At 40.8% G+C, this 18,493-nt stretch overlaps 1 protein-coding gene across 1 annotated transcript; it reads right to left on the reverse strand.

Moving 5' to 3' along the window:
• Positions 1–938: 938 nt before the first annotated feature.
• Positions 939–17,590, reverse strand: LOC120310902 (sulfotransferase 6B1-like). Its single transcript, XM_039349838.1, has 7 exons — positions 17,342–17,590; positions 16,372–16,517; positions 6,449–6,538; positions 4,989–5,115; positions 3,333–3,427; positions 2,786–2,939; positions 939–1,291 (listed from the first exon to the last, which is right to left on the reverse strand). Exons 1-7 carry the CDS (start codon positions 17,535–17,537, stop codon positions 1,161–1,163), a joined length of 939 nt encoding a protein of 312 aa, XP_039205772.1. The 5' UTR covers positions 17,538–17,590; the 3' UTR covers positions 939–1,160.
• Positions 17,591–18,493: the final 903 nt, after the last annotated feature.

The raw sequence follows: 18,493 nt of genomic DNA on the forward strand, positions 1-18,493 counted from the left end.
TTGTTTATTATTCTATGCAGAGTGGTGCTGAGCAAAATGAGAGCTAAAGAAGCAATATACAGCAATATACTTAAGTCCACAATGGGAAATCTGAAAGCCATATACTCTTTCTCTGTTTCTTCCCCCCAACTAGACATTCCAGTTTCTTCAAACTGCCTTTACAGGACATGTCCTCAATTCCCTCTATCATCTTTGTTGTTGTCCTCTGAGACTCTTCTAACCTATCAATTATTCTTCTGAACTGTGACATCAGAATCATTTTCAATGCTCCAGGTGTGGCCCCATTTATGCAGAGCAGTAAGGAATAAGGACTTCATGTGTACTGAACTGTGGATATGATTATGCTATAAGCCTGTAGTCCTACACACATTTATCTGAACTTTAGCCCTATGGGATTTGTCATCTCAAAGGAACCAGCTGGCTAAATCACTAGTTAAATGGAGAAAAGTTTGCTAGTGGACATTGGTACTTTAGCTGGCTTTCACATAACAATAATCAAATAAGACATAATGTTATTTCCTTTTAAATATACATGTACAGGGGCATTATACACAAGGTGTCTGTAGTTTGCCAGGGTACGTGTAGAGTTTTGTCAAAATGAGGGAAGCAGTATTGTGATATGCGTCACAAGTTGGACCTCTTTCATAGATGTGGCTAGTGCTAGTGGCCATACAGAAGAGGACATTTGGTATAAGTTTTGAACCAAGAAGCTATCTCTGTTGGATTTCGAGTTTTGGAGTGAATTATTGTATTAAAGCAAACCAAAATTTATAAGGGATTTTATTAAGGGGATAATAAAAGCCTCTTGGTCATTTTAGTCTTTCAACAATTGCTCAACAAATTTTGTACAGAATAAGAGAGTAAATTCCTTCATCTTATAAGTAAGTCTAGAATTCTTCCACCTAATGTCAATATCCAAAAGAGGAGAAAAGAGTGAATAGTATCCTGAAAGCAGCTTTATTTTATTTATTTTTTACTTTCCTGTAATCTTTGACTCATCATATAACCCAACCAATAGCTGTGTTGGGATTATCAGAAATGGCATCTGGCACATCTGGAAACCGAGGAAGTCACCACCAATTCTTCTGGAACAACCTAAGTATCTTTATCCTCATGCAGAGAATCAGAACCTGAGAGATTTGTAGACACTGATGGCCTCTTTAGTTTTTGCAGTACAGCTCATATTTCAGCATCATTCCAAGCTTAGTTTTTGCTACACTCTCCTCAAATTTTCTGTCCATTCTTTCACTCTGGCTTTCTGAGAAGACAGATGTCCAATCACCTACTATGCCTAGAAAAAGAAAAAAAAAGAAAGAAAGAAAAGAAGAATTATAGTGGTAGGTGGAGGGTGGGAAGCTAAGGGCAGAGAAAGTCTTTCTCCCAAAGCATAGCTATTCTTCAAACCTCTGTGGAGATTCTCAGTCATCCAGGTCATAGTTGTCTCAAAGGGGCTTTTTCAAAAGGCAATTGGACTTTTTTTTCCCTTGAGGAAGAAAAAGACATTTTACTTCTCATCCAAGAAGTTTAATCGGTTCTGGAAGGATGGTAGGGGTGATGGAAGGAATTAGAAGCAGGTAAAATATATTTATATAATAGTTTTCTTTAGCCAGAGAACCACTGGATGCAGTTTTACATTCTCGTACCTTATAGTTACCCATTCTAAGTAGCTTGTTATGCTTATTAATTCTTCAGACTTTTATGCTTTCATTCTAGTATTGTCTCCTATTTAAATTTGTTTTAATTCAGTGGAAATTGCTTCTAAGTGGATAGGTTAATTCTAAGATGATTTAATTTGGATTCTTTCCTTCTAAAATTGTTACTGGTTTTATTGATGTCTTATTTTGTTATAGCCTGGTGTGAGTATTTTATGGCGAGATGGCTATAAATTGTGCAAACAAGTAATATGCACATTTATAAGGGTGCAAATAACTGTTAAATACAACAAGTAACAATATTAAGACTGGCTTTCTATATGTAATAGGGAGGTTTCCTGCTCTTTCCATGACAAAGTACAGATGTGGTTCCCTCCTGCAGATTTCAGTTACACTGGTCAAACTCCTCCCTTAGGTTATAGGAGTTTCAAAAACAGAAATATAATAGTTTGATGTAGTGATTAAGGCGCAAGGCTGGAAACCAGGAGACTGTCAGTTCTAGTCCCACCTTAGATGCAAAGCTTTAGGTGCAGATTCATTCTAAAATATTCACTTCATATATTTGTACAGGTAGTCCTCTACTTACAATCACAATGGAGTCCAAAATTTCTGTTGCTAAGTGAGACAGTTGTTAAGTGAGTTTTCCCCCATTTTCTGACCTTTCTTCCACAGTTGTTAAGTGAATCTCTGCAGTTATTAAATTAGTAACACTGTTGTTAATTGAATCTAGTTTCCCCATTTACTTTACTGGTCAGAAGGTAACAAAAGAGGATCTTGCAACACATGATATGAACCAGATGTCTAGCATCTGAATTTTGATCCTGTGATCATGAAGATAGTGGTTGTAAGTGCAAAAATGGTCATGTTATTTTTTTTCAGTGGTATTGTAATTTCAAACATCACTAAACAAACTGTTGTAAGTCAAGGATTGTCTGTATCATATTCCCTAATATTGGAATAATATAAAGCATCATGAAACTTTCCCAACCCATTGCTAGACTTCAACCCTTATCATTCCTAGCCAGTACACCTTTACGTATTAAGAGTTGAAATCCCACACACCATAAAGCCACTAAATTAGAGAAGACTATTAAATGTTGTAGACAAAATTATTAAAAATATTACAATGTTACCTTTGCGGAAAAGTGTTTTCCCTAGTTTTCCATAGGTTCCTGCGTTATTTTTCATGTTTTCAAAACTTGTTTTCTTTACAATGCTCTCAATCTCCTCTTCAGTTACACAAAAATTAAAGAATTTGGCTATTTTTTTCACTGCTGAGACTGGATTCTGAATAATACATCAATATATAACATAAGTACGTATGCTTTTAATTGCTTCAGTTCATGTCTTGATCTGGGTACCACACAATTTATATATATATATATTTATAGGCTGGGCTTGTGCACATTAGAATAAATAAAGAAATAAGCAAAATAAAACATTGTTTCATTGTTTCACTGAAATATTAGCAAGAGTAGATTGGGTGATCCAGAAGTTGACCTTAAAATGAAAATGTTTCTGAGATATTTACCAATTGCTTAGAGAAAAGTAACCAGGCAGAAATCTTCAGTTACATTTCCTATTTCTATATCCTGATCAGTTGTTCATTACTATATAATACTTGGCCAGACATAATTTTATTATTACATTAAATCTAAATGTTTACTCTTAAAAACGTACCTCTTTTATTTCCTCATAGGTAATAAAAAATACATTGCTGTCATCCAGATAGTTGTTCCATTCAGTAATATGATCAAAATAAGATCCATAGGGCACTGGTAGGAATTAAGCAGAACATTTTGATATTGATTTCAGTGTGAACTCTCACTGTATCCTTTATATTTCACTTTTTCTCTGATTATTAACAAATGCAGATTACCATACATAATCTAAATCATTGATCACCATTATTATTATTATTTAATTGTTGGGTTGCTCAGCTAACAGGAGCATCTATAGGGGGAATCCAAAACATATGGCCACTCAACAAAAACCCCGCTTTTTCTTTTTTTTACACGTACCACACATTTTTTAAAAGGTGCAAAGTTTGATTGTATAGTCATGGCCATCATCTTGACATTTTTGGCAGCTCCCTCTCCACTGAAACCTCTGCTTGTTAATCATGTGTGCTTATTAGACTGCCTTAATTATTCACCAAAACTGGTGTTTGCTTTGCCATTCATTCACAGCGTATAATTCCAATTTTTGTTTATGGGGTACCAGTCAAACCATATGTCATTTCAACCATAGTCAACCACACACAGAGGCATTGGCAAAATACAACCTTCTCATCAAAATGAGAAAAAAAGCAATGTGCTATCATGCCACTGTGATACTTTGGTCATTTATCCCCATGCCCTCTTTTGATACCACCTGTAGATACCTCTGGTCAGACCTGTCCCGGAATAACATTGTCCTTACTCATTAAAGTAAATATATTTGGTCACTTTCCTCCCACTAAACTGAAAAGTTAAGTTTAAAACCGATGTAATAGTTTTCACTGTGTCATTAACAATACTAGTAGAACTGGTGGAGTTAAATGAGAGAATGCTGAAAAAATGCATCCTGATTTAACAGCCAATAACATTAAATGGCAATTAAGCACATAAATGTCTACAAGAGAGAATTAATATCTATGGGGATTCTCAGTCATCCAGGTCATGGTTGTCTCAAAAGTGCTTTTTCAAAAGTCAACTGGACTATGTTATTTTTTTTTTCTTGAGGAAGATATTTCGCTTCTCACCCAAGAAACTTATTCAGTTCTGACTGGATGGTAAATGGATTACTTTTACTTTTCAAAGAATTAATTTTCAAAGGAGCTCACAAATGACTCCAGGATGGAAATGAATGTTTTTGCAAAGGATAAGGGATGCAAGAATATTTCTCTTTGTAGCCTGCATTAGACTGGCCAAATTCACACAACATGCTATACTAGGCTAAATGAGGTTGGGTATTAGTTCAGTACTAAAGGAAACACTGCCATTGTCTCAGCATGTTGAGTGAGATTTGTCATCCAATTACAACATAATGGTTTATGGGGATGGTATACAAATGGCATACAAATACTAGGCTAATGTGCAGTTAATCTAGGTTTATGTCTGTGAGATGAACTTTAGAGAATGAAATGAAACATGGAATTATTGTTGCTTTGTATTGAAGCAATGGAAATAAGTTTCAGTGCCCGAAGATAATCAGAGAAAGGAACCCTTTGTTCAAAGATTTCTTGCTTCTCCTTCACAGACAGATGGAGAGTACAGGAGACCGAAAGATAAATAGAATAAGACCACTTATTTCAAGTATGTATATTTCTTCCAATGAATAAGAAGAAAAGAACACCTTTTCCAGTGACAAAATTTTCAAAGAACTCATCCCAGGTTTCCTGCTCAGGACTTATCTTTATGCCTTTGGCAAAATGGAAGAAAGATACAGCTGTGTCCTTTGGGTTCCGAAACAAAACCAGCATCTTTAAAACAAAAAGAATATATTGGCATGTAAATGTAAAATCTAGAAGAGCAGAGCCAGAAGAGTAAAAACATTCCATTTTTAAAAATTAAAGTATGAACATTCAAACGTATTTGGAAATGAACTGAATGGGGATTAGAGATAAAATTATTAGAAATTGGGATCATTTAAAATCTGGAAATGATAAAGATTAAACGTTAAACTTAAATATCAATGGGAAATTAAAGTTAAGAAAAACTTACTAGGTTATTGTCTAAAAGCTCAAATTAATTAAGATATGTATAGACTGAAGATTATTGATGAATATTAGAAAGGTACTTTTTGTTTGATTGACAGAATAAGAACTGTATTGGTTCGAACATGACAGTAGATATTATGGGGGAAAGAGAAGAATTAGTTGTTGTAATACTTTGAGATTTGTACTGATGATATTCAAATGTAATGGAATTACTGTGCTCAGCCACCACGCTACTTTTCAAATATGTAAATGTAATATTGTAAAATTAATAAAAAAAACCTTGGAATAAAAAAATAGAGATAAAATTATCAAATTAGAGAATAGTATTTTTTTAAAATAAAATTCCTTCCCAAGACAGAATAGCAGAATAACACAGTTGGAAGGGAACTTAAAGGTCTTCTATTCCAGTCCCCTGCTACTCAGGAGACCCCGTACCTTCTGAACAAATGGTTGTCCAACCTCTTCTATTTCCATTTCCCAAGATCCTAAGTAAAGTATTGTAAACAGCAAAGCTAAGAATATTTAACACGAGATATTTAACAATAGTTCAGTCTGAATAATTAAGTGAAGATACGACTGATTTAATGAACTTGCCTGATACAATACCGTATTTGCTGGCGTATAAGGCGACTTCCGCGAGCGCTAAAATCGGCGCCAAAGACGGGGGTCGTCTTATACGCCGAGTCGTCTTATACGCCCCAAATACTGGTAGTTTCCTGCGTATAAGACGACGTTCTAGAAATGCGGCCCGGCGATAAAGACGGGGGTCGTCTTATACGCCGGGCCGCCTTGTATGCCGGCATATACGGTACTAAAAAATGAAATCAAGTTGCAACAATTTCAGACTTTGAGCTGCAATGTTGCACCTTTCCTGCTTGCTTGAAAACCAGAAAAAGAAATCATTCAATTTTTATTTTGAATAAAACATAGTTTCTTATATCTGTGCTCCACGCCAGTTCAGAACCTGAGAAGTTGGTATGATCTTGGGCTTGCTGTCCTATTTTACTGCATAAATTTATTCGGCAACACTTCATTGATAGATGATATATATATAGCAATGATATGGAAAATCAAAATTGAGAATCAATGTACTTACTTTTGCCTTTTTTTCAAAAATAGACTTGGGCAACTTTTGAGGGCTGAGGTGTGTTTTTATAATTCTTCTGGAAGGCATTTTTCCCATCCTCTTTAATCATATTAAAATAAAAGGAAGTTAATATCATTTATGCAAGGAGAATTATACACAAGTATAAATTCATCATCATCATAATAATAATTTTAGTCATTGTCTATCCACTGCAGAATGAAGACCTCTTTCTCATGTTTCCAACCTATACAGTCCTGAGCTTTCTTTTACCAACTGAGTCCACAATACTTGCTGATGTCGTCAATCCATCTTGTTTTAGGTCTCTTTCATGGATACTTTTTATCAAGTGGAAGTATAAATTAGGGATATCAAAGTTCATCTCTATAAAAAATCTGAGTCCAAGTGATCTTTGTCATCATAAACTCTGTGGTGGAATCTCCAGTTAGACTGGAAGGAGGTATTAAGTGGGGACTGAGTTTGTAGTTATTGCACTACAGGAAGCAGCACAGGTCTGACCTCCTTGAAACCTTATCTTGCTGTTCCCAAGGGAAAGCATACAGTATAGTGAGTTTCATGTAACATAGACAACTAGCAATAAAACTTCTGTTTAGACTCTCCAGGAGTCCTTGTGGTTACATTTGCCTGACCTTACCTAATTATGTGATTGTTTCATATAAATCATACTGAATGATGTGAGGAAAGTTACTGTGGAAGCCACAGTGCAGTGTAAATATGAAAGAATTGAGCAGCTAAACCAGTGATTCTCAACCTGTGGGTCGGGACCCCATTTGGGGTCGAACAACTATTTCACGGGGGTCGCCAAACAATGCAGTCCGCCATTTTTTTCCCCTTTTCCTTAGCTGTGCTACTCCTTTTTATTCTATTGGCTTTTGAATGCCAATAGAATAGACTCTCTTGAATAGAGTCTAATTCTATTGGCTTTCAAAAGCCAATAGGAATTGTCCAGGCTGTCTCTGTCCTGCTGAGCCCACCAAAAGTCCCATTCTGCAAACGGTGCTGCACCAGTTGAGTAGTCCTCGACTTACGACCAGTTGAGTAGTCCTCGACTTACGACTGGTTGGGGGTCGCGGCATTAAAAAGGTTGAGAACCACTGAGCTAAACACTGATTGTCATTCTGTGACATGATCTTCCCAATACACGTGCTGTATTTGGAGAGTGATAAATTCCTCTGTAAAAGCATTGGGGCAGAGCAGATACAGCGTTTTTTGGACATATACAGAGATCTGATGCTAAGAGTTTAAAGGATGTTGAAAACAAGCTGGTGAGGGAAGCAGAAAGGGGATTAGAGTTGAAGTTTTGGAACTGGGAGGGAGGGGAATATGGCTGGCAAATTAAACTGGATTTAATTAGTTTGAATGTTAAAGGTTTTCAAGTTCATGGTGGACCAAAGACATTACACCACTTCTGGTGTAATGGAAAGAACCCAGAAAAGAGAGAATTGTGCTTTTAAGATTTGATCTTACCCAACTGAGGATTATAGAAGACTCAAGAAGGTAATATTTGGCTAGACACAAGAGATTGCTATTTAAGCAAAATTAACAAAAAAGGTAAATGGTTTCCCTGTCAGTCATGTATGTCTCATCTCCATTTCTTGGCCAAGGGAGCCAATGGTACCCAAAGACAATTTCCATGATCATGTGGCAAGCATGGCTAAATGCCAAAGACACACAGAGTGCTCTTACTTTCCCACTGAAGTTGTACCTATTAATCTACTTGCATTTGCATGCTTTAGAACTGCAAGGTAGGCAGGGTTTGGGAGTTCACCCCATTGCATGGAGGTCATGTCTTGAATCCAGGCCGACAACTCTCCAGCTAACAAGCTCAGCATCTTTAACCACTGAGCCATTGCATCTCCTGAAGAATTAACACATTTGGTTAACACAGTTGGTTAATAATTTGGGAAATTATATGGCTTACATATTACATTTTAGAACAAACACAATGACATGCACACATGCACAATGACACAACAGTAATATTTTTGCAGGCAGGGAGATAGGTGTGCACAGAATGGTAGATCAATAAAGCTATATATCAATTTGTTCTATTCCAACCTTTTCTGAAGAGCCCTGGGGTGCAGTGGTTAGAATGCAGTATTGCAGGCAAAATCTGCCCACAGCCTGGAGTTTGTTCCTAACAGGGCTCAAGGTTGACTCAGACTTCCATTCTTCTGAGGTTGGTAAAATGAGGAGCCAAATTGTTGGGAGTAATATGCTGACACCATAAACCTCCCAGAGAGTGCTGTAAAGCATTATGGGGCAGTATATAAGTCTAAATAAATATTCTTCAAGAGTCTTTGTAGGCAGATGAAGAAGGGAGAAGAAAATACATTGCCACATGCTGCTTACATTATTATTTTTGCATTGTGGAAACAGAAACCAATGCTACTCTTCTCTTTTAACAAATCTGATTTATGAGACCTACCCAGTTTATCTGGTTGGGTCCTGAAAGCTCCCCTCACAAGCACATCTTGCTAAAGGCAAGAGTGGACTTGGAAGGGAAGCAAAAGTCAATAGTGTTCTTTAGTTTTTGCTTCCTAGATCGTTGCAACTGGTTTAAGACATACTGCCTTTGAGTTTGGAGTTGGATAAAAGACATCAAATCATTGAGACACTTTAGAAGAAACTATACACAGATGGAAAGCCAACATTTTAAATGGCTTAAGATACCGGAGGACCTGGACAGACTTGAACACTGGGCACTATCTAACAAAATGAAATTCAATGGTGAAAAAAGTAAGGTTCTACATTTAGGCAAGAAAAACCAAATGTACAGGTATAGTACAGGGGATACCTGTTGAGTCCTTGGCGAAAAGCAGACACGAGAAGCAGTTGTAGTTCTCAAGTTTTCTTTTATTCTGTGTTCAGCTTACAGGTGAAGGCTTCAGCAATGCCCAAAAGCTCCCAGCCTCTTTTATAGGCAATTCCCAGGTCAATATGTTACTTTTCCCGCGCCAGCACCCGTGCGTGCGCACAGGCGCTGGCGACAGCCTGTCTGGTCCCGGGCAGCTTGCACCTGCCCGGAACTGCCTGCAAATGCCCCGAGCCCGTTTGCAAGGCTCGGGACATAACACCCCTTTCCCCCGGGCTAAAACTACTACCAACATACAATCATTTCTTAATGCAATGTTCTACTCCCCAGTGCTCCTACTGTTTACTGGCTTTTGTTTAGCCAGCAATGTTATGTAATCCTCTAAGTACTTAGGAGATTTCCTTGCTCTCTGTGACCTTCTCAGCTCTGGGTTTCTGACAGGTGTTCCCTGACTGAAGGGAGACGTGAGCCTGTTCTCCTTATCTTGCCTTGGTGCCTTCTAAGGACTGTGCCCCAATGCCTGGCCTGCTTGCTCGCCCACCGGGCTCATCAGGCCAGGGCTTCTGTCACCTTGTGACCTGGTTGACCTGCCTAGCTGTAGGCCCTCGGGCCCCTTGAAGTGATAGCCACTGCTGGGCATCTCTGTAGAACCTCCTAGGTCCATCCAAGACGTGTCAGGAGGCTGTCCATTCCCTAAGCCCCGTTCTGTGTCCGGGCTTGTGTGGGTTTCTGTACCTTCCCAAAACTCAGTTACTCCCTGATTTGGGCTAGAGGTGTTGCGGTCGGGACTTGGTTCCTCGACCACCTCCCTGTATGTTTGACCCCCTGTAGGACTTGGGTAAGGTCAGGCCAACTCTGGGGATTATGTGCCAGCTCTCTTGCGGGGTATGATTTATTGGGATGCTCCCGGGTATCCTCCCTGACTGGAGTACTGCGTTGTGCAGGTGAATAGTGATTGTACCCCCGGGGTGACTCCCTGGCTGGAGTAGGCGTGAATGCCTGGTAGTTGGATAGGCTCTTAGAATTCCTGTTTGGGGCACTCGCGGAATCATGGAATGGGCCGTTTGTGGCTCCCTCATTGGAGGTGGGCAGCAGCTCGTGCCCCTCCCTTTGCTCTAAAGGGTACCCCTCCCCCTTGGAAAAGGCCCAGGAGTCTCATCTGGAAGATCCCACCTAGGGCGGAGTTGGTTGATGTGCCGACGCAGGACACAACCGTTGTCCAAGGCTACCTCATAGGATAGAGGACCTGTGACCCTGGAAATAGAAGCGGGGACCCATGTATGACCAGGCCCGTAATTACGAGTCCAAACTGGGGCACCCACAAGTAGTTGTCTAGGTGCCCTAGGATGTGAGGTAGATGAAGGCAGTCTGTCCGGATGCAACCGGTCAAGCTTCGTAGTAAGTTGGCACCTCCAGCGAAGTTCAGCTGAGCTTCTCCCTATAGAAGTGGACGGTGTGGTGCGGTAAGAAAGGAGAAAGTCAGCCAACCTGTGATGCCAGTCCCCATAGGTGAGTCTTTTCAAGGCGTCCTTTGTGATGCGGACCATGCGTTCAGCCATACCGTTGGTGGACGGGTGGAAGGGTGCAGACGTGGCATGATGAATCATGTTAGCCTGTAAAAAAGCTTGGAATTCGGAGGAAGTAAATTGAGGGCCGTTGTCAGACACGATGACATCTGGGAGCCCGTGTGCAGCAAAAATCCCCCTCAGTACCTGAATAGGCTTTGCAGTGGTGGTGGATGAGACAGGTACAACCTCAAGCCATTTTGAATGACTGTCAACGAGGACCAAGAAGAACTGGCCCTGAAAGGGCCCAGCGTAGTCAATGTGCACCCTAGACCATGGGGACTGTGTATCCTCCCATCTATGCACAGGAGCTTGGGGCATCTCTGGGCGAGAGCGCTGGCACAGGTGGCATGCATGCACCTTAGCCTCAATATCCTTATCTAACCCAGGCCACCACAAGTGGCTGCGCGCAAGGGCCTTCATGCGAACAATGCCAGGATGACCCTCGTGGAGGGACTCTAAGATCCTAGTCCTCATTGAGGTGGGAATGACAACTCTGTTTCCCCAAAGCAGACAACCCTGAGAAGTGGACAACTTGTTCCTTTTGGACCAGAAACTCTGAAACTCAGGACTAGGGCAGTGCTCAGGCCATCCAGACAAAACCCAAGAAAGGACACGTGAAAGTGTGTGATCTGTGCCTGTTTCAGCGGCAACATCCCTGGCATTCAGAGGGGACTCGGGCAAGGCTTGGATGGAAAGAATGTTGACAGCTGGCGCAGGGTCAGCTTCTACTACTGGCAGGGGCAATCTACTGAGGCCATCAGCATGGCCCATTTCTTTCCCAGGCTTGTGGAGTAAGGAAAAATCATATGCAGACAGAAAAATAGACCACCTAAGCATTCTAGGGGAAATGATTTGGGGAGTTTGTTTACGTGTGGTAAACAGTCCCAGCAGAGGCTTATGGTCAGTGAAGACCGTGAAATGCCTGCCATACAAAAAATCATGGAATTTTTTAATTCCAGCAACAACAGCCAGAGCCTCCCTGTCTATCTGAGCGTAGTTGCGCTCAGCAGAAGACAGTGTTCTGGAGTAATATGCAACAGGAACCTGAGTTCCATCAGACCTGAGGTGGCTCAGGACGGCTCCTACCCCGTAAGGGGAAGCATCACAAGCGATGCACACAGGAAGGGACTCATTGAAGTGTGCAAGTACACTGTTAGAAGTGAGTAAGGCCTTGACCTCATTGAAACTAGCCTCATGCGTTTGTGACCACTGCCACACTGCTTGTTTGTCTAACAGCCTGTGAAGAGGCTCAGCTACACTAGCTTTATGTGGAAGAAAGGAATTGTAGAAATTCAGGAGGCCCAGGAAGGCCTGAAGTTTGGCCTTAGACTTAGGCCTAGATGCTTCTAAAATGGCAGTTAGTTTGGATTCAGCAGGGTGAATCCCAGCAGCATCAATTTTGAACCCCAAAAATTCAGTAGAATGCACCCCAATTTTGCATTTGTCTTTTTTGAGCTTGAGGCCTGTTTTCCTGAACCTTAACAGAACAGCCCTTAGCCTTTTAGCTAGACTGTGTGTGGAGTCTCCTGCAATTAAGACATCATCAAAGTAGGGGCAAACCCCCGGTATGCCCCGTAGTGTGTTTTCCATGACGCTTTGGAAAATCCCAGGAGCGACATTCACTCCAAACTGTAGCCTTTTTATCTTAAAGGCTCCCCTGTGGGTCACAATAGTCTGAGCTATAGCAGCATCATCATCAACAGGCAGCTGTTGATACGCTTGAGCTAGGTCAAGCTTTGCAAAAACGCGCCCCCCCCTTGAGGGAGGCCAGAATATGACTGACCACAGGAACAGGATAGGCATGTTGCTGCAATGCCTTATTAAGAGTGCATTTGTAGTCAGCACAAATGCGAATGTCCCCATTTGCCTTTAGAGGCGTGACAATGGGGGTCTCCCAAGGGCTGGAATCAACAGGTTCTAGAATTACCTGTTGGATCAGTTTGTCTAATTCAGTGTCAATTTTACACTTTAAAGCAAAAGGGACCCTTCTTGCTTTAATTCTAATGGGAGTGACAGTGGGGTCCAGTTTTAAGGACACAGGGGGTCCCTTAAATGTGCCCAGCTGGGGGCTGAAGACATCTGCAAATTCTTTGCAGACTTCCTGTAGGTCGAGTGTTTATAAGCTGTTGAGCCCCGTGACATGTATCCCCAAGGCTTCAAACCAATCGAGTCCTATGAGACTCGTTCGTTCACCCCCTACAACTAATAGGTCTAGTGGACCTTCAAAATTCTTATACTGTACGTTAAGGGTGGCCTCCCCCTTAACACACACTCTCGAATTCTGAAAATCTGTTAGCACAATGTCAGAAGGCCTTAACTTGGCCTGAGTTCCACTGCCTAAATAAATCTTCCTAAAAGTAGGCAAGGAGATGATTGAAAGTGCAGACCCCGTGTCTAGTTCCATGGTTAATGGAACCCCTTGTAGCTTCACCTTGAGTGACAGCTTTTTCTTAATGGGCTTGTGTGTGCCTGTCCTGAAGATGCTCCTTCGCGAAGCGCAAAAGCCTACCCTATTCTGGCTGGGGACTCTGGTACCTTTGAGGCGCAGTTCTTCCTGAGGTTGTACCTTTTGTCAGCCCAGACACACAGCTGCAATATGCCCTTGTTTCCCGCACGCCCGGCAGATCGCGGCGCGGAACTTGCAGTCGGTTCTCCTGTGGCGACCTCCACAGCCGATGCACTTGAGGGGAGCTGAAGAGCTTCCTTTCCAGTTCTCTTCCTTTGTGGGGTGAAGACAGTCGACTTCCTCGTCCGGATCCTCCTCGGAGTACCCTCGGACTTGTTCTTGGTGCACGGATGCAGCATCTGGACTGTTCCTGATCGGCCGCATGTTCTTGATGGCGCCGCCTGCTGCTTCTTCTGCGGTGACCTCTCTCAAGGCATCTTGGAAAGACAAGTCCTCTTTGGCGAAAAGCCTCTGTTGTAGCTCTCGATGCCTTAGCCCGCACACGAATCGATCCCTGTCGTTCTTTGAGGTCCTTGAACTCGCAGTGCTTGGCGGCCTTTGTTAATGCGGCGATGTATTCTTTGGCCGATTCTCCGGATCGTTGATCCCTCTGCTCGAAAGTGTGGCGCCATGCGATGACGGACATCTTAGGCTGGAAGTGCTCCTTCAGTAGCTTCTTTAGATCTGCGTAGTTGACAGACTCTAATGGGACAGGTGCTGCGAGGTTCTCCGCGATTTTGAAGGCGTCTTGACCGCAGACACACAGCAGGGTGGCAGCCTTCAAGCTATCTTCCCTCACTTGGTTCACCTTGAGGTAGTTTTCCAACCTGGCTACGTAGGACTCCCACCTCTCTGGATTTGAGACGTCGAACTCCGAAAGCCTTCCAATTTTTGCCATCTTCAGGAGACGGGTCTATCAGCCAGCCTACCCCCGAATGCGCACTGGATTGGCAGGTAGCTGCCGAGTCAACTCCGTTCCGCTGCTCAGGACTCACTTGGGTAAGCTTACACCTCTTCCTTTCGAGACGATGTAAGGCATCCCACCTTCGTCGCCAGTGTTGAGTCCTTGGCGAAAAGCAGACACGAGAAGCAGTTGTAGTTCTCAAGTTTTCTTTTATTCTGTGTTCAGCTTACAGGTGAAGGCTTCAGCAATGCCCAAAAGCTCCCAGCCTCTTATATAGGCAATTCCCGGGTCAATGTGTTACTTTTCCCGCGCCAGCACCCACGCATGCGCACAGGCGCTGGCGACAGCCTGTCTGGTCCCGGGCAGCTTGCACCTGCCCGGAACTGCCTGCAAACGTCCCGAGCCCGTTTGCAAGGCTCGGGACATAACAATACCTTTCTCAATAGTCGTAACTGTGACAGGGATCTCGGAGTCCTAGTGGACAATCACTTAAATATGAGCCAGCAGTATGCTGCAGTTACCAAAAAAGCCAACACAATGCTGGGCTGCATTAACAGAGGGATAGAATCAAGATCATGTGAAGTAATAATGCCTTTACAATGCCTTAGTAAGGCCACACTTGGAATACTGCATCCAGTTTTGGTCACCACGATGTAAAAAAGATGCTGAGATACAGAGAAGAGCAACATTAGAGTACTGGAGGCTAAAGCATATAAGGAATGGTTGCTGGAATTGGGTATGTCTAGTTTAATGAAGAGAAGGACGAGGGGGGACATGATAGCAGTGTTCCAATATCTCAGGGGCTGCCACAAAGAAGAGGGAGTCAAGTTATTTTCCAAGGCACCTGAAAGCAGAACAAGAAGCAACGGGTGGAAACTAATCAAGGATAGAAGCAACCTAGAACTAAGGAGAAACTTCCTGACAGTTACAACCATTAACCAATGAAACAACCTGCCTCTAGAAGCGGTGAATGCTCCAACACTGGAGGTTTTTAAGAAGAGACTGGACAGCCATTTGTCCAAAATGGTGTAGCGTTTCCTGCCTGAGCAGGGGGTGGACTCGATGACCTCCAAGGTCCCTTTCAACTTTATTTATTTATTTATATTATTATTATTATTATTATTATTATTATTACTATTATTATTAAATATGCTTTTTTCTTGTCATGCAAATAATGGCATCTCATTTCAACTTAGAAGTAAATCACTGAAAACAGTTCCAGGCCAAATCTCCCTTTCTAAATTGTGTCCAATATGTTCAATACAGCATTCTAGAACTTTTCGGTTGACATGGAAATCTTGGTTGGATACAATGGTCCCTTAATTCATTCCAGAGAAATGGATATGGTTTCCATCAGTGTAATAAGGATATAGATTGAGGAAATTCTTCAGATGTGGAATGGACACTTGGATTTAAGTTATATGACTGTTATTGATAAAATGCATTTTTTCTATAATAGTCTATGAAAAGGGGCATGAGTTGAACTAGGTATTCATGATAAGATACAGAGCAACATGAAATATTTTAAAATAAGGACAAGCTGAAATTCTCAGACAATCTTCAATTCAAGTCCTTTTTTAAAAAATGTGTTTGTCGCGGCAATGTGTGGGAGTTTACCACTGATATTTGGTGGCATATTATCAAAACTCAAAATGTAATTTCACTCCATATTCAATGGAAATAACACTAAATAAGGCTGGCTAAGCTTTGGAATAGAATTAATTCACCTAAAAAACAAACCAGAAAAACTAAAAATGTTGTCTCTGCTGACTTGGGTCTTGATGTCAGTGGTGGCTTCCTTGTGTGTTCTGTCACCATTTCCCAACAATACATACACATTTAGATGAGTGTTACAAGGATGCCAGCCCCTACTTTAGTTTATTTCTTATAGTTTAATGTTATGATATTTAAGGGCTTTTTTTGTAGTAGAGCGCCAATGATCCACAATAAATCTTTACTGTGAGCTGAACACAGAGACCTCATACAAACATCCCTATTTTTCTCTTGCACCCATCCAGCTCTTTTCTTTTCTATTGAATGAATTTCACCTTGTGAAGTCTCAAGGTGCTCTACCTTATAAAAATAGCACTCCTGTTTACAAACCCTTCTCAGCTTGTAAATCTTTTATACAACTTTCCTGCCACTTGATGGAAGCTACGGAGTGTTTATCTGATTTCTAACCTCAAATTTTTCTGGATCTCCAAATTCGAGATAAGGAAATAGTGTTAATTCTTGCAGTATTTGCTCCCTTCGCTTCTGTTCATCTTCATCATATTTTTCAGAGGCAATTTCCAGCTGTGTTAAAATCTCCCCAACCCAGTTTGAACCTGAAGAAATGCAGAAATGTTGTCACTTGATAAATAAGGGTACAAGGCCATTTGACCCAAGGCCATTTCAACCATATCAAAGTTGAAAACATAAACATAGAAACAAGAAAAGAATAAACATTGTGCATGAATCTTCAAGAAGAATGAAAGGAGGGTGCAGTTCTGATGTCTGTTGCAAACATAGTAACTTTAAGCATGTAGAGTTATTGAGTAAGAATTTAATATCAAACTAGACTAGATATGTATTATATGTAATTCTTTGGGGATATATTCCCAATATACAGAATTTATCAATATACCTGCTAAGAACCTAAGAAAGTCATTTTTCAATATTATACAAACAATAAGGAAATGAATTTTACAACTTTTGTTTATGTATTTTTACGCATTGCATGGATTGATTTGGAAAATATGTAATTAACATTTTCAGAGTTACAGTATTGAAGTTTTCATATTGTTGATTATTTTAAGCAAAAATGCCAATTTCATTGTATGACTTCTGTATTTCTGGAAACACAGAGAAGATCAAGAATATTCATCTTAAACATAGTAATCAGTGAAGGATTTCACAAAGAGAAATTATTTAACCTATCATAATAAAATGTCTACTGCTCTGGAATCTGCTAGTTTTTATTTAACAGGAATTCTGTTAGAAACACTAAAGAAACTATCAAACATGCATACAATTTAGCCAGGATGGTATATGTTCTTCTGCCTAGGAAGAGGGCTGGACTAGAAGACCTTCAAGGTTCCTTCCAGCAGTATGATTCTATATTCTATGTGTTCAGAGACAATAACATTCCTTGCAAAACTGTAATGCTTACCTGTTTTGGGGTATGACACTAATATGACGTCATCTTGCCAAGCTCTAAAAGTATGAACCCTTTTCAGAGTTTCCAGGCCGGTGATCATAGCAGGATATAATACCCCATCATACATAAACATTTGTTCTGAAGGAGCAGTCTTTTCATTTCCTTCCAGCTTCTCATCTAGAAATTTGCTGAAGTATTTTTGATCCATGGTTGTGCTGTTCTAAGACCACAGATGGGTAACCGAGAGATTCAGTTGGCTTTGTACATTTATAGAGAAATCATCTGTCACATGACAAAGAACACACTGAAGGTACATATCTTGTTTCTTGTTACTAATTAACTGTCAAGAAATAAATCTATGAACAAAGTTTATTCAGCCCTTCCTCCCCCCCCAAAAAAAATTCCAATGAAGTTGTGGCCAACTTGGATTGAATCGATAACCTGTTAGAGAAAAAGATATTCTTAAGGGGATCACTGACCTGAGGCAACCTTCTCTGGAAATGGGGTTGGAGTTCTTGAGTTCATGAAGCACTTGCTGGACAGCATGCTAGAAATCTTAGAGCCACACTTTCACAGAGCAAAAAGTGTGGCAGTAATTAGCCATTACAAAGTTAGGATATTCTGCTAGCAATTTTAACCCTCATTTTTCCTATCTTTTTCTCTTAGTTCAGTTGCAACTTTATTGTCATCATAAACCTTGCTATCAAGTTGACTCAAGACTTGGCAAGTTAATACTGGATGCTTAACATGACATTGAGAGGCTTGTGGAAATTATATAAATTATATAACTAAATAATGATTGTATGTAATGTAATAATAGTATAATTGTTATTACATATCCTATGTGATCTGGAAGAATGAGTATGCTTCAGGTAGTGCCGGCTGGAAAGAGTTGGTTGATGGGGCCTCAAGGGAGAAGTCATTTTTGCTGTGGTACCTTTCATCAAGCCTTGAAAACTTGGATTTGTGGCATTAGGAATAAAGGGATGTCAAGATGGCAGCTACTAAGTCAAACATGTGAAAAAGGCTTCAGTCACATATTATGACCACCACTTGATATGTTTGACACTCACACAAACTTTGAATGTGTTGAATTTATGCTGATGTACCCTTCCAGTAACCCAATGATAGGAGGAATATATTTAGTGCCTTTTTTTTAGTGTC

This window comes from Crotalus tigris, unplaced genomic scaffold (genome assembly GCF_016545835.1).
Source record: "Crotalus tigris isolate CLP2741 ecotype Arizona unplaced genomic scaffold, ASM1654583v1 scf7180000017567.3851432, whole genome shotgun sequence".
NCBI lineage: Eukaryota > Metazoa > Chordata > Lepidosauria > Squamata > Viperidae > Crotalus > Crotalus tigris.